The 22,386-nt window shown below is 37.2% G+C and overlaps 1 protein-coding gene across 1 annotated transcript; it reads right to left on the bottom strand.

The window, feature by feature from the left end:
* Window positions 1-446: 446 nt before the first annotated feature.
* On the bottom strand, window positions 447-1,307 carry LOC131032809 (uncharacterized). Its single transcript, XM_057963858.2, has 2 exons — window positions 835-1,307; window positions 447-711 (listed from the first exon to the last, which is right to left on the bottom strand). Exons 1-2 carry the CDS (start codon window positions 1,305-1,307, stop codon window positions 447-449), a joined length of 738 nt encoding a protein of 245 aa, XP_057819841.2.
* Between the last annotated feature and the right edge of the window lie 21,079 nt (window positions 1,308-22,386).

The following is a 22,386-nucleotide window of genomic DNA, read 5'->3' on the forward strand; positions in this document are numbered from 1 at the left end:
CAATTATTTTTCAGCAGATTTTTTTGCATTTTTACAACATTGAGAAGGCAAATTAAGAAGATCGGACCTATCGAAATCACATAAAAATTTATTGTAATTTAAAGATTTTTTATATTTTTTTTGGTCAAAGTGCTGTTGTACTAAGAATATACAGCTCAAAATATCTATAATATATGTTTTAAAGAAAATAAATATAACTGTCCCTAAATAAAGGCGACCCAAAATAAGCACGGCTATTGAACGAAACAGTCGTTCACAATAAGCTATTAAGTTGGTCATTGATGGATGCAATTTTTGAACATATATATCACCTGTATAATTGAGGGATATTAGTTGAATGCTAATTATACTCTAGTTTTCCTCGGTTTGGCATTTTTCGCCTACCTTGGCATTATCATATTCTTATAGCTTCCTGAACAAAATTCTTAATGAAGTCATTATCATACTCACATTTGATTAAATCCTACCACCTTTCCTCGTGCCCTCCCCCTGCCATGTCCTCTACCTCGAGAAGTTAATTCCCCTCCATCTTCGTCATTACCACCAAATCTACCCTGAGCACGACCTTGGCCTCTACGAAAGCCATTGTCATTATAATTACCATCATAACCAGACTTGCTCCTACCATGAGCTCCCTTGTCGTTGTCATACAAACTGCCATTGCCATATTGTGCATTGCCACTGGATCTACCCCTACCATGTCCTTGAGCTTGAGGAGGGAGATAATTACCACGCATCCCAAAATCATTGAAGCTACCACTATCTTGTACTGTAGAGCCTCCTGCATCACCATTATGATGGTGAAAAGAAGCATTTCCTCTTCTCCTGGTTAGCCTCCCACGAGCACGACCTTTGCCCAACACAACTTGAGAATCATCTCCCTCATTTTCATATTCGGGCAAAGGCTTAACTTGATCAGCTGGCAGTGGTGGTTGATAACCTGTACATGATGTGTCAAATTGCTTTGTGGACAAAGTGATTGTTATCATGGATACGTGCCTTGTTGTTTCCAAAGGCAAAAGACCCTCCTCAACAAGCTCCAAAGTATATGTTACAGGAGCAGAGCTAATTGTTATTTTGTGGTGAAGATTTGGTATCTTCCTCTTAACGATCTCTGCAACTGTTACTGCCTTACTAATTGCGTTTCCCAATGCCTTCAACACAACTGTAGATACACCTCTCTCAGTGAGCAAAGTTATTGCATGTGTAATATAATTCCTAGGTATCCCTCGGGTAGCTATGTGAATCTCGTTATCCATAATGGGGACCTCAGGGCGAGGCTTCTCTTCTCTCTGATATCTGTTCATGGTTCGAAAGATTCTACTTCAGCTTACAGATGAACCCTAAACCCTATCCCCAGATCAAATACGTGTTGTGACTTTTTGTTCTGAACTTACAGATAAACCCTAAACCCTAAACCCTATCCCCAGATCAAATACAGATTGTGACTTTTTGTTCTGACATTGAAAACTCGATCAGGATGTTTCTCTTAGCTACTTGATTAGATCTGTAGGTTTTGATCGTGGAGTTTCTTGTTTTTATAAGAGTAAGTGAAGCAAAATAAGGGGGAACTTGAGCAACTTGTAGAACCGACGCGACTTCTCCCCTAGCCACCTCCAATTTTATTTTATTGTTATTATTATGTTATATTATAAATATTAATATAGATATCTATCTATTTTTTTTTTATGGAGGTCTGCACGACAGCTCAAACCTCTTCGACTAAGAGCCAAGGACTGAGGGGTATCCATTCCGTCACATTTGGAGCCATTCAACTTCACCAGTAGACGAAGGGCCCATTGACATTATAGATATCTTGAATATATCTATGTGAAGAAATATCGTTATTATATTTATTTTAAAATTATTTTATTTTACTTTTAATTTTATTTACTACATAAAAGACATTTACATTTATTTTATATACATTGTTGTTTTTCTTAATACAAATTTTTAATTCTAATTTCTCAAATTTAATTATTTACATCTATTTTTTAAATTTAAATTGTAAACTTCTTATCCTTATTTAAAAAAATCATTAAAAACAAAAAATTTATTAATAGATTTTTTAGAACTAATTGTTCTTAATGTCTATTAATAAATTTTAAAATAATATTTGTTGTGCATAGTAATTTGGTAGATAATATTTTTTAAATATTTTTATTTTGAACGTTGGCTTCTCTGGTAGGGTTTCAGCTTTCGTGGAGGGGTTGGTTTCTCCAAGATGTGGAGGACTAGGGTGTACGGCCTCCTCCACGCAGGTAAGTGCCCTTTGCTTACTCTATTTTTTGGCTTTGTGTTTAATGCTCGTTGTTTTTTGTGCTCTTCTTTTCACTTAGTCTGCATTGAGTTGTTAATGTCGATATGAACAACAATCCTAATGGCATTGCATTTAATTTCAAAGATCGGCATGGGCCTTCAGGCATCATCGCTATGGCTAGGGCCAAGTCTTTTAAAGTGGCCCTCATTGATTCCTCTACATTTTTTCTCTCCGACTCTGCGAAGTTTAAGGCTAGGGTTTCTTTGATTCTGGAATGTAATGGCGATGATGCAGGAAGAGGAGACCTAAGCAATGTAACATTTCTCTATCTAGCCTTTCCATTGTTCCTAATCCAAAAATGGTTGATGCCCTAAATTGTGAGAAATCTAGATTGAAAGACATTGCTATATTTTTTAGTGGCTATAGACATATCTAATTGCTCGGCCCATAAATATATGGATAAATGGTTTTAAAATGATGAATACTAAGGGGGGGGGGGGGTGAATTAGTATGCCAAAAATCTTTGCACTAAAACATTTACACAGTCTAGAGATAAACCAGTAAAGCAATCTGACAATCAAACCGATTATCACACATACAAACCAAAATGTGAATAAACCATTCACCCACAAAAGCAATACAACCATAACACAAGATATTTGACGTGGAAACCCAACTGGGAAAAACCACGGTGAGATGGAACTCACAAGTCACTATCTACAGAATAGAAACCAGACTGGTTAAGGTCAGACCGATTAAGGTCTTACAATTTTCTTCACCAGAACAGATCCTGTTAAGAGTCTCAATCTCTGTTAGGAGATAAGTCCGATTAAAGACTACCTTGTTAGAGGATTTTAGATTCACATGTGTGAACCACCTTGTTAGAGGATTTTACAAAGGCTTTGAGGCCTACCCGGTTAAGGGCTACAAACTTGTCAAAGATGTGAGTAATCAACAAGTGTTTGATCTATCTACTAGCACAAACTGCTTGGATAGATCCAGTATGCTCACAGCTAATGCATTCCAGCATTACTTCAGTCTTCTCTATCTCACTCTGAGTTACAACTCAATCTCCTCTCATAAGATCGCTCTACTCTTTCACCTTAAACCCTAGCTCAACATAAACCCTATTCGCAGCTCTTTCAACAACTTTTAAAACCCTAGACATGATGTCCTTTTAAAGGAATCTGATTTCATGTCGGTCCAATAGGATTACATTACAATTTCCTAGGTTCAGTGAATCTAGACATACTTAGTAACACGACACAAGAATCACTGTCAATGTGTTGGCACCATCAAACAATCGGTGGATTGGTAACTCATCACAAAATCCCGGTTGGTAACTCATCACAGAGTGTTACCGGTTCATACAAAATGTCGGTTGCCAGTTTGACAAAAATGCCGGTTGTCGGTTTGACAAAAATGAAGACTGGTAAGAATGTGTTGTGCCACTTTGCTTCCTTGTACCGCTTGTGATCGGCGAACCGCTTGGGGTCGACATGCCGCTTCAGACCAGGAAAACACATTTTGCAAAATCACTACTAGTCTAAAGACTAGAGTACAACATACCGATTGGAACAAATACCGGTTGAGCATGAGCTCATACATATAAAGGGGATCTCAATACAAGTGTGTATCCATCAATGACAATCACAACATAAACATCAAAAATGCCAACAATCTCCCCCTTTGGCATTGATGGCAACACTTAGGAAAATAAAATTTTGACATCTAATTGTTTTACAACAAAAAATTACCACTAACAAAATTGCTCCCCCTAAGCATATACACTATCCCTTAATCAACAGAGTGTATAGCGATTTTGCATTCAGAGCATATAGCATATATCATAGCATATATCAAAATTTCAAAAAAAGATACTTCTCCCTCTGATATACTTCTCCCCCTGATATATCAAAATTTCAAAATTTAAGACCATCAAAATTTTAATTAAAACCATGTACTTCTCCCCCTTTGCCAACAATGACAAAGTACCACTACAAAAACCTATTTCCATATATATAAAAGACTTTATGACAATAATGAATAATACTTATCAAAAACCGCTTTGTAGTCCTACAAAAATTGTTTCATGGAGAGAGATCAGGACTCAAGTAGGGAGGTCACCACTTCCTTCTCTGTCTGCATTTGTGATACCTGTTCCTCCATGGCCTCTATTGTGCTCATTTCTTGGGTGACTGTTAGTGCTTCCAGGTTCAGATAGCATTTCTAAAGAATTTGCAGTCGTGGAAGTAATACCAGTTGAAGTTCCTGCAAATCCCTAGATCTTGTGCTGATCTCTTTCTCTATCTTGGCTGACTGGATCTGGAACCGGTGAACGGTTTTCCCATATGCCGCAAAAGAGTCGTAAGGAGTCTTGAATGTGCTTAAGTAGGACTGTAAGTCCTTTTGAAGCTGTTACTTCTTAGCTAGCACATCATCACAAAATAGATGAGGTTGACAGATTTTGCTGAGTAGCAAGTTTCCCTCATCCAAAGCACTCCTTATGTCCTTTTGATCCTTTGACAGTTCAGTCCTAAGCTCATTCATTTTCTTCACCAGAGCAACATTAAGAGCCTTTTGGTGCTCTTTCGTTACATTGGCCTCAGCTGCTTCTTCTAGGCTCTGCACCTAATCATCCACTACAATACACAGAAGTTTGAGTTGTGCTAGTGATGAATCAGTGTCAAGAAGATTAGTACCGGGGATTAAACCAGTGAGCGTGTCTACAGCTGCCTGAATGATGTCTTGTTCCTTTTTCTTGCAGAAGATCTCATGGCGCTCTTGAGCAACCTTGATGCTCTACATAAGTTCTGACTCGCTTGCAGATTGGAGATCGATAGGACTAGAGAGATCAACCGGTGAGGGTTGACTTCCGGTTGCCTTTGGAGTCTCCACCTGAGAGCTTTTTGCCACTTCACATTCCTTGGCTTCTTCAACTTTCTTCTTTTCCACTTCTCTTCTCTTCTCTTCTTCCTTGTCTTCTTCTACCTTTTTCTTCTCCTCTACTCTCCTCTTCTGCTCTTCCTTTTCTTCTTCTTCCCTCTTCTTCTTCTCTTCCTCTTCCTTTTTCTTCTTTTCTTCCTCTTCCTTCTTCTTTTCTTCCTCTTCCTTCTTCCTCTTCTCCTCTTCTTTCTTCTTCTTTTCTTCTTCTTCCTTCTTCCTCTTTTCTTCCTTGTCCTCTTCTTCTTTCTTTTTCCTTTCTTCTTCTTGCTTCTTTTTCTCTTCATCTTTTCTTTTCTCCTCTTCCTCTTTCTTTTTCTCTTCCTCCTTTCTCTATTTCTCATCTTCATCCTTCTTCTTTTTCTCTTCTTCTTTGTCTTTTTCCGCTTTCTATGTGTCCACAGCTTGTTCACCACCCTGATCGGCCTATTGCCCCCTTTTAGTTCCTTGAGTGACATCTTCTGTATCCAGGGCATCGACATCTATGGTGTCGATTGGTTCCTCCACTAGGTTTCCTTCCTCATCAAAAACTTCATCCAGTTTGGAAATAACCAGTTCCTTTTCCACTTGGGGGTTGGTCATTTGAGCTTTGTGTGAATTGATAGCATGGGCCATGTGTTGATGTGTATCCTTTTCTACATCATCAACTCTCCCTTCCAACAACCAGAGTCTTCTTCTCCTTGTGAAGAAGAGACCTTTATTTTGATCTAATACATCAAATAATTCTGAGTTTGAGAGTTTGGGGAAGTAATGTGCAAAAACTTTCTCCCTAATCTCTTGTTCCTTTTCAATGGCAATGCGCCATCTGTTATCCAATGCTTTATACAATGAATCCAGTGTCTGAGACTTAATCTCTGATGGTGACCGGTCATTTCTACATAAATAAACAATAATCTCCTGCAGTACTTCATCTTTTTCCTCACTATTTAAATCATCATAATAATCAATTAAATCATGAAGTAACTTTCTCCTAATATTCTTTACTATTCTTTGACAATGTGTCAAAGGTTTGTAAGAGAAGATATCTATATTTACCAGTGCGGATGTTGCCAGTTCATTCTTCTTCACCTTCTTGGTCTATCTAGCCTTCTTTGGTTGTTCATCAGACTCAGCTTCTTCACAGTCCGGTTCATTTGCCTTAGTCTTCCTCTTTCTTTCGAAGACTTTTGCCGGTGTTGCCTCCGATTTCTTCTTTGACGGTGACCGCTTGGTCACTTTTGGAGTCTCAGTGGTAGCTAGTGTTGATGCCGCAGGCACTACCGTAGCTTTCTTGGCTGCCAGTTCTTTTCCCTTCTTCACCGATGGTTCTTCAACTGGTGCGATCCTCTCCAAGTAGGTTCCGGTTCGCTTCACCTTTGGATCAAGAAGCGAGGCACTAAGGGTTGAAGCATACCCTTCCAGCATGTCATACATGACTTCATAGCCCATAGGCTCCACTTCCTCCATTCTAGGCTCAACAGCCTCCATTAGACATTTGTCCACCTGAATAGTGAAACAGATGTCATCTTCATACTTCTTCACTATGTCACCTGAGATTCGCATCCTCTGACTCATTTTTCTTTTGAACTCATCAAAGTATTTGTTCAGGATCTCAGGGCAGCCAGTTCCAATAGCTTGCACACTTTCCTTTATCTGCTTGGTTACTGGTTGGTCAGGGGACCACTGGACATCTCCTACACCCGGAAAGTAGCCTTGGAAATAGAAAAACAATCCTACCAGTAGTTGTCCAAATTTAAATCTCAGTGAATTGTCCTTTTTGATTGCCTTGATATTTGATAGGAGTTGCCTTTGCATACCGGTGCATAAATCAAATGATTTATCCTCTATAATCATTCGGTAAGCGGCATTTACTGCTGTAGCAGATACAGAATTAATCCTGCTGGCTGAGAATGTCTTGTAGCCTACCACCATGCAAGCGTATTTTACCAGTTCATCCTTGATAGAATTAACTATCATACCTCGTGAATCACTTGTCGAACTGGTGAGCTTGGTCATTTCCATTTTGCTTACCGTTCTTAGGGCTGGTACTTCCCCTGTGTTACAGAAACCGGTGACTGCATGAATTGCCTCAGGCGTGATATCATGCGTTCTCTCCAAGTACATCTTGTCACCATGGACTCTGTTCAGGATGATTCTGATGTGATCCTTTGTGAAATCTTCCAGAAAATACACTGCATTATGGAGTTTCTTCTTCTCTAAGATACTGAACTCTGGTTTGATCCTTTTATCCTTTCTGCAAAATAGACCTAATTGAGTGTGAATGGCCAAGGACCCTATGTCTTCTATCTTGCAATCAATATAGTTAGAAATTCCTTCTTCGGCTATGACTCCAACTGGGACTTGTGACAAAGCATTATACTTGGACTTCCTCTAAATGAAATTTTCTAACTCAATGGATGTGCTTGAACTGGTATGAGATGCGGAAGCCATTGAAGAGTATTTCAAGAATACAAAAAATACCTTTCAAACGTGAATTTAGGGCTTCCTGATTCTGCTTTGCTTCACTCTCCATCGAATGCCAAATCACAGCTTTGAGTTCTCCACTGCCAATTGCAAACTATATTTGAATCTCCTTCAAATCTCTCCAATTCCTCGAAATCTAAGCTCAAATCACCTTCTCTTTGCTCTGCACTTGAAAACTTTTCTTCGCTCAAAAAATAGATAGTGAGAAATGATTTGAAAATTGCATTTATACATGTCTCTCACCTACCATCATTAATGCTCCTATATTAGGGCATAAACCCTAATTTGCCTCTTTACCATTTCTGGTCTTCTGCCAGGCGACAGGTGTAGCATACCGGTTAAGGTCTTTTACCGGTGTTAACCAAGGGTTCGAAAGCATTTTGTCGTTTGCTCCCCCTAAGCCTTTGAGGCTTAGTTTGTCGGTTCAGATATTTCCACACTGGGTGCAGAAACCGGTTCCTCCTCCAATAATACTGGTTTCTTCTTCCATACTTTCTTCATGTCTTCTTGAACTATTTCAACATCTATTTCTCCTTCCTGAGTGACCGGTATATCATCAGATATACTTTTTCTGGTTTTGCAGAATCTTGCAATGTGACCCAGTTTGTTGCAGTGATAGCAAACAAGTCCAGGTGTTCTCCAAGGTCCATTGTACATGTTTCCATTCTTCCTTCTACATGTTGCAGCAGTGTGACCATGACCATGATAGATCATACAACTTTCTCTCCATCCAGTTGCCGCTTGATGACCACCGCTTCTTGACTGATGGTTGAGGACATTAAACTGGTTGTGGTTCCGGTTCATAAAAGATTCAGGACCAGTTCCTTTGGTCCTCTGAGGATATCTTCCAGTGTTATCCATTACAGACCTGCATTCAAATGCTCTATGCCCAAACTTGTTGCATGCATAACAATGACCATTGAACTTATTGGATCTAGGTATATTGTTGATAAAATAAGGAAAATTATTGTAGGCTTTTCTCTTACACACATTGGCAGTGTGTCCTTCTTTAAGACAGTTAAAGAAAACAGGTTTGAATTTTTGCTTACCTTTTCCTTTGAGTGTCGATTGCTTCTTTGATGCTTCAGCATTTGTCCTTGAGGAGTCTCCTTCCTCATGTTCATAAAAACCAAGACCATTGGTATTCTTTGCCGGTCTAGATGATTCAAGCTTTTGCTCTAGCCTGACTGTACTTTTGCCAAACTTAGCTAGTATTTCCTTTGATTCAAAGAGTTCTTTGGAAATAGCAGTGTTTGTCTCCATAAGACCTGCATTTTCTGAGATGGAAATGTTCAGTTCTCCTTGCATGTCTTCTTTCTCCATTGTGCTCTCATGAAGGCGAGCAATTAGTGCACTAATCTCTTGTTTCAACTTGGAGATCTCATGATCTTTGTCTTTTACCAGATCTTCAGCCTTTCTCTGGTTCTCAAGTTCTTGACTAAACCGAATAGTCAGCCCTTCCAACTCCTTTCTCAGATTAGAGTTTGAATCATTCAGCTTATTCACTTCAGCAATCATAGCTTCCATGTTAGCTTCATCTTCAGAACTACTTTCAGATAGTTCCATCAGCCTCTCTACATGTTCTCTTCTTTTTGCTTGAGATGCTTGTATTTGACCATAAGATCATCATAGGCTTGCTCAGACTTAGTGAGCCATTGAGTAAGTTCCCTCAATGTGTATTCTCCCATATCTCTTTCCAAGTGGTTAAACTTATAGAAAGGTTGGCTCTAATACCAATTGATGAATACTAAGAGGGGGGGGTTGAATTAGTATGCCAAAAATCTTTGCACTAAAACACTTACATAGTCTAGAGATAAACCAGTAAAGCAGTTTGACAATCAAACCGGTTATCACACATACAAACCAAAATGTGAATAAACCATTCACCCACAAAAGCAATACAACCATAACATAAGATATTTGACGTGGAAACCCAACTAGGAAAAACCACAGTGAGATGGAACTCACAAGTCACTATCTGCAGAATAGAAACCAGACCGGTTAAGGTCAGACCGGTTAAGGTCTTACAATGTTCTTCACCAGAACAGATCCTATTAAGAATCTCAATCTCTGTTAGGAGATAAGTCTGATTAAAGACTACCTTGTTAGAGGATTTTAGATTCACATGTGTGAACCACCTTGTTAGAGGATTTTACAAAGGCTTTGAGACCTACCCAGTTAAGGGCTACAAACTTGTCAAAGATGTGAGTAATCAACAAGTGTTTGATCTATCTATTAGCACAAACTGCTTGGTTAGATCCAGTATGCTCATATCTAATGCATTCCAGCATTACTTTAGTCTTCTCTATCTCACTCTGAGTTACAACTCAATCTCCTCTCATAAGATCGCTCTACTCTTTCACCTTAAACCCTAGCTCAACATAAACCCTATTCGCAGCTCTTTCAACAACTTTTAAAACCCTAGACATGATGTCCTTTTAAAGGAATCTGATTTCATGTTGGTCCAATAGGATTACATTACAATTTCCTAGGTTCAGTGAATCTAGACATACTCAGTAACACGACACAAGAATCACCGTCAATGTGTCAGCACCGTCAAACAATCGGTGGATTGGTAACTCATCACAAAATGTCGGTTGGTAACTCATCACAAAGTGTTACCGGTTCATACAAAATGTCGGTTGCCGGTTTGACAAAAATGAAGACTAGTAAGAATGTGTTGTGCCGCTTTTCTTCCTTGTACCGCTTGTGATCTGCGAACCGCTTGGGGTCGACATGTCGCTTCAGATCGGGAAAACACATTTTGCAAAATCACTACTAGTCTAAAGACTAGAGTACAACATACCGGTTGGAACAAATACCGGTTGAGCATGAGCTCATACATATAAAGGGGATCTCAATACAAGTGTGTGTCCATGAATGACAATCACAACATAAACATCAAAAATGCCAACAAAAAATGTTTGGGTTAAAAAGATAAGGTTGTATTTTTCTTTCAATAGGATGATTCAGAAAGGTTTGTTTATTATTTTTTTTAAGGATGCGAAATCAAAGATGGCTGCCATTGAAAAATAGTTTTTGTCAATAGGGATATGTACCTTCAGGGACCTCAAATGGTCACCTGAGGCCATGAGTGATGAAATCTTGGCCCTTTCCTACCCGAGGTGGATAGTAATTAAAAATATTTCACCTTTTCTTTGCAAATTTATTCCTCAAATGCTTGCCTTTGTCAAGAGAGTTCTTAAAGTGGACAACACTCATTCTTTGGTCTCTCACTTGGATGCTAGGGTTCTAATCTTGCTAGAACACAGCAAGGATCTTCCTAGATTTGTGGAAATTAATTTAGACAAAGTCCCCATGGTTTGTTTGAATGAAGTAAGGGATTATTTAGAGAAATTGCCCTATTCTTGCAAAGCGTAAGCCGATTACCAAATCCAAAGGTAGTTCTAGGAATGCTACTCAAAAAAACATTTCACGTTCCCCTATGCATTCCCCTCCCAAGCCCACAGAGGACATTCAAGGTCCTATGGCTGACAGACTTAATGTTCTAAAGGAGGGAGTATCTAATACGATTGATAACCTACCCGATAGTCTCCCTACTATTGAGGGAATGGCTAAGTTTGGGGACTTTAATGCAGGTCCCCCCCTCATTCTGCTATTGCAATGTCTCTGTCCCAAATTAGGCTCTAAAGTTGGTGATTCTGAGTAGTTTCTTTCTCTGAAAAATTGCAAGATCAGGAGGAAGAATGCTCAAAAGCTTTCTATTGAGAAATTTAAGAACCCCAAGACTTCTATGATGAAGATTTCACAATGCTCTGAGGGTACCCCTCAAATTGTTCACCCCCTATGCCTATGGATGATGATTCTAATGGTCTATCATATGTGGTTAGTGTTATTAAAAAAAAATGAACTCTTTATTCAAGGATATCGTTAAAGGTATTGAGGAAAGGAGTCTTTCTAGCATGAACTTGGATGATGTAGTTAGCCTAGATAGCCCCACGAGGGGCTCAAATCCCTTGGCTCTTGCTAATAAATTTAACATACTTGTCAGGCCTCAACTTGAGGTGTCTCAAGAATGCGAAGATAAATTGATTCCTCCCCCTTGTAGTGGTGCTCAGTCTCCCAACTCCATCCAAATTGATGATAGTAGCTCTTCCTTTAGAGATGGTCAGATCAACACCCTTGACACTAATGCATCATTGTTTGAAGTTATTAATGAAGACCCCCTTATTATTAATACGACCTCTATGGGCCCCCAAGACCTAGCCATTATTCCCTATGACAATGTCAGACTGAGCACCTATGAGGAGCTCATTGTACCCAAGCTATGGATTATGAGCTTGACTATGGGTCCATGTCAAGTGATTCAATCACCAAAGAGGAGCATAATTCCTACCAGGAACAAGTTAAAAACTTGGATAATGAGGAATATGAAATTTTGATTATTGGCAAGAATGGATTATTCACCAAAGTTAGAAGGGAGAGGGGAAGGCCTAAAGGAAAACAATATCCCCTACCTAAGAGGAAAGATACCAAAAAGGAGCTCCCTAAGTGCTTTGATAGCTTTAATGCTCCTAAGAAATCATCAAACAAATTCTCATGAGTTTGAATTATATTTCTTCGAATATTAGGGGACTTGAATCCCTAGACAAGAAAAATATTGTTAAAAGGTTCCTTAACCAACATAGAAATATTGATATATTACTTCTTCAAGAGGTTAAAGTCACTAAGTTCACTCTAGAAGTCAACCCCCCCACATTTGGAAAGATGCATTGCAATTCACTAATAATCATGACAAAGGAAAAGGGGGTGTCGTCATCTTGATTGGAGGTAAATGGGGATCCAAGATTATTGACAGTGGTTCCTCCCGTTGTAATAGAGTAGTATGGATAATCTTGAATTTTGATAATGCTAGGGTGGGTATATGTTCCATATATGCCTCCAATGATTACAGAGACAAAATTGAGTTATGGAAATGGATTTCTAACCTACCTAAAATTCCTTGGATTATAGGAGGATACTTCAATATGATCGAGAATCTACAAGATAAACTATGAGGACTTAATCTGGAATGGAAATGTAGGGAGAAGCTACATAGGGAAAGAATGAAGGCCAAGCTTAGATTGGTTGACCCCTTGGAGGTATGAAGAAGGACTATAGAGATATTTGGTATACTTGGTGTAAGTACCAATAAGGAAAGAGGAGGATCTACTCTAGATTGGATAGATTATATGCTAACAATAGGATGCCTTCTCTTTCAAACAATATGGGAATGGTACCACAGTCAAGGTGAGTCATTTCACTCTCTCGGATCATCATCTAATCTCTACCCAAATCTCTATGAATCTCAACTCTTCTCCTCAACCAAAGAGGGTCAAGAACTTTATGGTCAATACCAATTTGTTGAAAAATCAAGATGTTAAGAATGTCATCTTTATGATCAGAAATTAATAAATGAGACTCTCATACCCCCTTTTCCATAGATAAATATAATCATAATGTTGATAGTTGGAAAATTTTGTGTCAAACCATTGGTAAGAAGTTGGCTAAGGATGGTAGAAGAATCAAGATAGGGCTCATGGTCAGCTTGTTATCTCAAGAGGCCCTGATCCAAAACAACCCTGAGAAAGTGGAGTTGCCTCTATCCTTATCTCATACCAAGAACAGCCTGAGGTGTATTTAGCATAAGAAGTTTCAAGGGTCAAAGATTAGATCCGGACTTAATTGGAAACAACATGGTGATAAGGGATTTAAATTATTTTTTGAAATATGCTGAGGTAGAAAGAATTCAAGGAAAGAATAGATAGAGTTTGGGATGAAGATAAAGAGTTGGTTGTTAATGAGGGCATAAAATCTGTATTTTTGTAGTACTATTAGAAGTTATTCTCCACGAAAGTCTTCTCCCCCTCTAGCATCTCTACCAAGAATAAATGCAAATCTCTTATTCCTAAGAAAATTCTGGCAAGGGATGCCGAGATGCTCAAAAAAACATTTTCAATGGAAGAAATTCATAAGGCTATCAACACCCTCAATAATGACAAGGCCCCTAGTCCGGATGGATTTCCCATTGAATTCTACAAAGAAAATATAGAATAGATTAATGCTAATCTATTGCAAGTATATCATGGAGCTTTGTTGAAAGGGTCTCTAGGTGCTAAAATCAATAAAGGGGTTATAAAACTACTTCCTAGGGAAGGTGGGAAATTCCTTATAAAAAATTGGAAACCTATCACTCTCCTTAATGTGTCCTATAATATTTTGTCTAAGATCCTAGCATTAAGATTGGTGGACATATTGCCACGATTTGTCAATAATACCCAAACTAGATTCATCAAAGGGCGATACATTCTGGAAAACCTTATCACAATTTGGGAGGCCATGGTTTAGGAAAAAAGAACTGATCAAAAGATGGCTATTTTCCTCATTGACTTTGAAAAATCCTATGATCGAGTTGAGTGGATTTTTCTTATCGTGATGCTAGAAGCATTCGGGTTCACAAAAGAATTGTGTCAAATGGTCAATGTCCTTCTTAAACATGCCTCTACTCAAGTAGAAGTTATTGATTCCTCGACTCAATCCATCACTATGAGTAGGTCCATAAGACAAGGGTTCCCCCTGGCACCTACTTTGTTGATTCCCCCCCCCCTTGGCTTTGTAAATATGGTTTTCAATGGGAGATGATTTTTAAGCAAGTTAGATATTTGGGTATTCTGTTTACAGTTAATCCTTGTTTGAGAGTGATTTGATTATGGATTAAAGGCAAGCTCGATGGTAAATTGAACAAGTGCAATAAACAATGTTTATCATTAGCACGTAGGTTTCAGATCTGTCAAACAATTCTCTCCTCCTATAGTTTGTATTATGCTTCAGTCTAGATTTTTTGCAATTATCAGTTTAATGAAATTCAAAAAACTATCAGGAATTTTCCTTGGTCTAATGGAAGAGGTAATAGGAAATGCCATTCAATTAAATGTAAATGGTGTTGCCTTGGTAAAAACATGTTTGGTGTAGGCGTGAAGGATCTCAAGGCACAAGGCATAACCCTAGCAGCCAAGTGGATATTTCATGCTTTGGAAGGAGAGGAACCATGGAAGGTCCTTATCATAAATAATACCAAGCTTGTTATTCCAAAGAAGGCCAAATTTTAGAAAATGCTCCACTTTGGTGATTTAATTGTCGGTAATGTCTCTATGTCCCCAACTGGGTCTAATGTGTTTAGGGTTATTTGAAAGGCTTGGGTGCTCATTAGACACCTTGTTTCTAATAATAGGGTCATCAATAAGAATAACTATATCTCTTGTGAGAGGTCTATCTGGTGGAATTTATTTCATAAGGATAAATCGCTTGCCCTCATTCAAGGGTTCTCTGCTAAGAGTTGGGGCCAAAAGGGAATATGTATTTTTAATGATATCATAACTACCAGAAATTTGGTTTCTTGGTGTGATCTTAGCCAAATATTTTAGTTGTCACCTTCTAACTGGAGGAACTATTCTATGTTGAAAGATGCTTGCCTCAGTCTTGATCTACCCAAACCATGTGAGATGATGATGGACAGATTTCTTTAATACACATGGGTGGATGGATCTTCGTTGAAGAATTTCAAGGCTAAGATGAGCTATGATTCTTTATCCTCTAATTCTGGTTTTATTATTCATATGAATTCTACTTAGTTGTTGAATTATAGTAGGGATGAATGGCAGAAAGTATTCACCTATCTTTGGCATAGTAACATTTCGCCCAAAAAGAAAGGGTTTTTAAATGGCTTTTTATTTTGCATAAGCTTCCTATTAAAAATAGTCAAAATAATATTGATGTGTTTAATATTTGCAGAACTATTGAAACTATTATGCATATCTTCTTTAGTTTCATTCCTTATGATGTTCTCTATGGATACATTAAGGGCATTAAAAAGGACAGTAATCACTTTTGGTCTTTGATATCTTGAGAGATTCTTTGGATTATATGTAAATTTAAGAATGAAGCTAGATTTTAGAGTAAGGGTAGGTTGCTTACTAAGTCTCTAAGGAGACTCATATTTCAGAAAATTGAAGTGTAGGTTTCTATTGTCATGAGGCTTGCAATCAAAAAGTTTGAGAGATTCATTAAAGATGGAACTACTAGCTAGAGTTGACTTGTCGTCTGAGTTATCACACAGTTATACCTGGTCTAAGTTAAACATAGAGAGATCTCCATTTTTCAATGCGCTAGAAGCATTCATGCATGAGATCAATGAGGGAAAGAGAATGGAGTGCCAGTATCAGGCCCAATTAATAGAGGCTAGAGTGATCCCTTAGAACAAGACCATTATTTGGATGGAGGGTCCTCTGGGTTGGACCTCCTGGATTGACAACTGACTCTTTCCTCATTTTTGGTTTTGTAATGGTCTTAGTGTATATGAGGCATTTATATAGTATGTTCCAGTATATAGTCCATGGTGTATACCATTTTTTATATCCTTTTGTATAGCGGTCAACAGTGTATCATTTTGTATAGCAGGCAGCAGTATATCATTTTGTTTAGCAAGAAGTAATATACTCTATGGAGTCAATCCCATATAAGTAATTTATAACTATGAAAAACAATCTAAGAATGAGACCTGTTTTTGGTTATTGTATCTAATTTTTTTCTGTATATTTAATACAAAAAAATATCTTTATTTTATTTTATATTTATAAATCTAGCTAGAACTTATAATTTTGATGCAAGCATATTTTTTGTGGTATTTATTTTGCAAATATGTATGTTTATAATTAATATAAATATTTGACATGTAAATGGTTGTCGAATTTAGGATAAAAGATTAAAAAATTTGTTAACATACTCTCATAAAACCCTTTCACCTTCCTTGAGTAAGGTAATGACCATAGGCCCCCCATTAATGGGGTTGGGATGGTTGATTTCTCAGTAAACCAATGGTATAGTGTTTGATGGATTGCTCCCAAGGCTGGGTGGGTAAAAATTAATTTTGATGGTGCTTCGATGGGGAATCCAGGACCAAGTGGTGCAAGATGTACCACCAGAGATCACGAATAAAAAATATTGTGGGAGAATATTGTTGAGCTTGGGGAGACCACCAATAATCTAGCTGAATTTCGAGTGGCTCTACTCGAACTTGATTCAAGACTCGAATTAAAGGAAAAGAAAGTGCATTTGGAGGGTGATTCCTTAATCACCATTAATGTGACTCACCAAAATGCCACCCCAATTTGGAAACTAAATCAATGGTTGGAGCCAATCAGATCCCTGATTGAAAAATTCTCAAATGTCAATGTCAAACACGTGTATAGAGAAGGGAACATGTTCGCAAACGAAATCTCCAAAAAGGTTGCAAAAAGGAATCGAGGGATGGTGATAGAAGAGTGATTTTGAAATGGATGATGAGGAAATGTGAGTTGAGGTACATAAGATAGGGAATAAATGTCCATAAGTCTTGAGGATGTGAAAGGCAGAAGGCATTTATAGAATGTATAGGGGCACACTCAATAAGTGGCGGGAAGGAAGATGTGGAATCTAGTTTAAATATTGTCTAAGCTGCCATTAAGTTTGATGGTTTAAAAATGTGTGAAACAGTCAATTCGTAAATCATTAAGTTTATGTGGCAGATCGGAAAAGATTATCCCAGACGATTGACATCATTAATCTTGAGGGGATTACGTATCCATGATGATGAAACATGGTTGGCATTTATAAATGGGATAAGGCACTGGTTTTTGTGACATTGTGAGGTGTCTATGTTACGAGTTGCAAGGTATGAATATGGATACATTGACTCTACTTGAATCAACCAAATAATAGATGTCGTTTCTTGGGGAGGTGACCAACAAAAGAATGGTGACAGTATTATCTATGGGGTACCCTCTGGTTCTACATGTTGTAAAGGTCGTCCTAGGAAAGGAGTTCCTTGTGACCTTTCATCTCCATAAGGTGAACATGAACATAACTGATATTATTTTGGCAATGGCCTTGACTTTGGGGTAATCAAAGGCTAGTGCCAAGGTCTTGTGCCAAAAGCTCTTCAAGCATGTCTTTTAGGTGAGATTGACATAGATGATAGATCTTCATAATGTGGATAAAAATCAGTGTAGGGTACCATAGGTCTTTAATGGAAAAGTTGCAAAGTGTTAAGAATTTTGGTGTTTTTATGTGTTGGCCCACTTGTGGTCCACCCAATTGAAAATTTTTAAGTTGGGCCCTCTAGTTGTGTATCATGTCTCCATAGACTTTTTCCCTTTAAAGTTGTGTGTTAAATTCCAGTTAAGTGAAAAAGAACGTCTTTAAAACTCTTTGAGCCATTGAACCCCCATGAATTAGTTCAATCAAGTTCATTCAGTTCAGTCAGGTTCAAAGGTTCAATTAGGTTCATTCAGTTCAGTCAGGTTCAAAGGTTCAATTAGGTTCAGAGGTTCAGCAGGTTCAATTGGTTCAGTGAGGTTCACCAAGTTCAACCAGTTCAAGAAGTTCAATCAGGTTCAGAGGTTCGGTAGGTTCAATTGGTTCAGATAGGTACTCCACATACAACCTGATAAGGAAGTTATGGTGCAGTGTGTTTGAGAGCAAAAGATGTGAAAATCATTGAGAACATTATTTTGACAAGTCTGATTTTATGAAAGTCATATAGACCCGCACACAATAGCACGTATATTTCAACTCAGACATTATTGTTGACATCTCTCCAATCAGATTGCAAAAACCTAGGTTTTGGCCAACATAGCTAAAATTGAGAAAGATCCAACGATGCAAACAATAGTTACATCCCCGCACCAAGACATATTTTGACTGTCACAAACATTTTCAGTCCGCCCAGCATAAAGAATATTTTCATTTTGGGTTAAAATATTCAAGTGCCACCTATCCAAATATTCTTATAAATTTTAGAGAATTATATTTCTAATATTTATTAATATTTGATGTTATAAATAAGAGTAATGAGGAAAGTGAAAAGTATAAGTTAAAAGGTTTTTCAAGATTCAGTTATAAAACTGAATAAAGATCTCATGTAGCTATTTATTACAAAATGATTAAAAGAGGTGGGGTTCTTTTCTTTTCTTTTCTTCTGGAAGCTTGTGGGTGAGAGGGAGTATATTTTTATTTGTAAGGGAGGATTTGAAGCTTTTCGAAGCAATGTTTTGTACAGAAAATATCAATATTTGAGTTGATTTTCAGACATTAATAGAATGCAGATGATATCTTCAATCTTTATGTTGTTGATATTCTTCTCATGACTCTAGCTGGACTTTGAGCCTTTGCAGTTGTTTATTAATGTTTGTTCTGCTATAATCGATTGTGTATGTGGATTTATTACAAGACTGTGTGCTTGAAAGTAAGCCATATTGGAGCAACAACATTCTCTGTTAGTTTTTAGTCCAAATGTTATCCGTAAGTGCAGACAATTAAACTTTGATTTAATGGTCTTCATTTATATCTGTTTTGTAAATCTTTGGCATTCATTTTCATGGCTATGGATGAATGTTATTTTCCTTAATTTTTTTTTGGTTAAAAGCATATCAACAATTTAATTCATTGTAAATCATCTAAGAGGGAGTTGTACCTCTCAATTCAGAGGAAGATTATCACTTCAATGATAATCTATCCAACTGTTTGTGCTTGTTGTCCTTCATTCGGAGTATTTTGAGTTTATTTGTATAGTTATTTTAGAAGGAAAAATTTGTTAACTAACATTATGTTTAAGTCTATAGTGTCATAAAATTGCAACCCTAGCAATTTTAACCATATTTGAGGCCCTCACCTTGGTGGTAGCATCTTCTTTCCCAAATTGATATCACTCTCTACATCTTGCCCCATGAACCCTTCCTGTTTGAGCCCTAAGATAGTCTCAGGACCCTATCTAGGCCTCAAGATAGGGCAAGACAGGGGCATGTCACCCCTATCCCCCTAGGACAGGGGTGTGGCACCCCTATCGCCACCTCTTAGGGTGGCCCTAAGATGGGTCTGCTTGGTCCCTTTTGCATAATTTGTTCTACGGGGTTTGCATTCTTCTTTGTCGGCCTTCAGTGGATGAAAATTAATCCTCTAGGCATGTATAAAAGGAGATTTAATTCCCTCATTCGACAACAATAGGGGTATATTGGAACACAATGCATCAATTCAATTAGAAGGTCTTCATTATTATCATCAAGCATTCAAGTCTTCTTCATTTATTCCTTGAAGCAAAATTACAACATTCATTTGCAAGCATATGTGTGTATTAGGGTTTTGTCATGTTACATGTCATTTTATGCAGCACTTGTGATTTCATTCAAGAAGCAAAGCAATCATCATCATCAACAAATTGCAGATCTACAAGGTGTACATTTCCATTGTTTACATTCAAGCATTTGCAATTATTTTCTTTCAAGGTTGATTCCTCAACCAAGGTTTGATTGAGGCAAACCCCTATCCACAACCCTTCTTCCCTTCTTTTTTGTGTGTAGGTTGCAAGTGCGCAGCTATATTTTCAGATTTGGACTCCATTTACAGAGGTGGAAAAACCCTTTTAATTTCACAGATTTTTTAGAGGACCGCATGCACTTTCAACATGGTCCTGACGACTTTTCTCCAAATTTGCAGGGTAGATCCATATCAGTCTGAATATCTCAAATCCAAAGTTACAGTACGATCTAGAACCGGTAGCTCCTCATTTCACTCATTTTATCTCTCTTTCCCACATAGTCAACAAGTTAACTTTCTCATTTACAAAAGAGGGCAAATCACACTTCAACCCTTGCAATCCACTTGGAATTCACATCCTTGTTTCCCTTGGATTTGGATCTAGTGGATTCAATCCCCTCTTTTGAATGTAAAGTTCCTCCAAGCGAAAATCATCCTAGTGACTTCCTTTCTCTCTCCTAGATGGGGAGTCACTAGGATTCAATTTTCCACTTTAAATTTTGGTGAACCCAACGTCTTACACATTAACTTTGAATTCTCATTATTAGATCTGATTAAGTACAATTTGAATTTCAAAATTTTCATTTCCAAGTTTGATCTTTTTACAAAATTTAGAGGTTAATTGCATAAAAACCCTAATTTTTCATTTTGAGGAAATTAAGATTGTGAAGTGTAACATTTTAATTGCTTATTTTAGATCTAGTTTTTATTTCAAAATTGCAATTCAAAACTTCCTTTTTATTTTGAAAATTCAATGGTTAAAAAGCAAAACTCTAATTTTTAAGATCCTTTTTTTTTTTTACCTTTGACTGCTTATTTGACCTATCTAGACATCTCCAAATCAATTGTTTTTTTGGATTCTACAATAAAATTATAATATCTATCATCCTTGAAAATTTTTGAAAAAATTTGGTCAAACCATGTGCACTTTCAACATGGTCCTTGCCTTTTTTTTGAAATTTCAAGAGACGAAATTGACTGTATTTTTCTGCTTAAATCCAGAAAATTGGTGTACTTTATCAATTTTAACACCTCCTAAGGTCGAAAACAAATTCAAATTTCACCACTTTCAAAATTTAAATTAATTTTCATAAAAAGGTCCTAATTTTAGATCTTCTTTTCCAGCAAACTAAGATTTTAATTAAGAGACTTTCAATGGCAATTATTAAGTTGGATTTACTTGCTCTTTCACATATGATTACATTGTTTTTCACATATATTTACTATAATCATGTGTTGAATAAGGGTTTCTTTCATTTCATGTTACTTCTCTTCATTCATAGCACTTGATCATATTGTGTTGTTAGGATTTCAAAATTATTTCCTTTTCAATTAGATCTCAAATCTTTCATGTATCATTTATGTTGCATTATGGTGATGTTGTTAACAAAATGTATTTCCTATGTTAATCACCTCAAAGCTTTTATAGACCCTAAACCTAGAGATCCTAACCCTTGTACCTCTCCTAGGGTATCTTGTGTGGATGAGATGAGACCTAATTCTTTAACTAATGATCTCTTTAAAAAAGAGAAAGCATTGGAAAGTAACATGGATCCATCTTCTTTTCATACGCATACCCTTGAGCAAGGTGGTAAAATCAAAACATTATCATTCTTACATCTTTAGATTCTCCTTATTCTCCTAAGACCTATCTTCAACGTCAAAGTATATGTAGGGAGGATGATGTCATGCATTTTATTCATGATCTTTCCCCTCAAATAGAAATAACTAAAAATGATCTTGTAGATGATGAACATGTTCATCACCAATCCCCCACAAAGGATCAGCTTGATAAAGGAAAGGAGATTGTCATTTCACATGATACTCCTTCTTCATCTACAAATCCTTTTCTTCCCCCTTACACATCAGATTTCAAAGAAACTCATGATCCTATTCCTCCATCTAGTCAATTGCAACATTCTTATAGTCGTGGCTTTCATATAATAACAAAACAAGGTTTCAAAGGACAAGGAATTGGGAAATTTGAGCAAGGAATTTGTGTCCCTATAAACCCTCCTACACAAACTACTACAAAAGGCCTAGGAAATGATGCTCCTCTTTCTATGGATGAATTCCTTAGGCTCCAAGATTTTAAAAATTATCTTCAAAGACAACAAATCAAAAGAGGCCACAAGAATGCTTCTTCTTCAAAATGTCCTTTTTGTTCATTTCATCAAACCCATGACCATAATGCTGATGATTGCCCTAATTTTCAAAAATCTATTCAAGACGGCATAAACAGGGGCAAAATTATAGTTGTGGATAATAATCCTTCTTCTTCTAACAATCCTTCTCCATTATGTCAAGATGATATCATCCTGAAAGACTAGCCTATTGGAGATTGAAATATGATAAGAATATTTTCTTTCCTC

The sequence above is a fragment of the Cryptomeria japonica genome, chromosome 5 (assembly GCF_030272615.1).
Source record: "Cryptomeria japonica chromosome 5, Sugi_1.0, whole genome shotgun sequence".
NCBI lineage: Eukaryota > Viridiplantae > Streptophyta > Pinopsida > Cupressales > Cupressaceae > Cryptomeria > Cryptomeria japonica.

Excerpts from the sequence above, each read along its gene's own strand:
- LOC131032809 (XM_057963858.2), bottom strand. The coding sequence starts at position 1,307 with ATGAACAGATATCAGAGAGAAGAGAAGCCTCGCCCTGAGGTCCCCATT. Across the intron at positions 712-834 it reads AAAGGTCGTGCTCGTGGGAG|AGCTCAAGGACATGGTAGGG; the intron begins GCTAACCAGGAG and ends TCTCCCTCCTCA.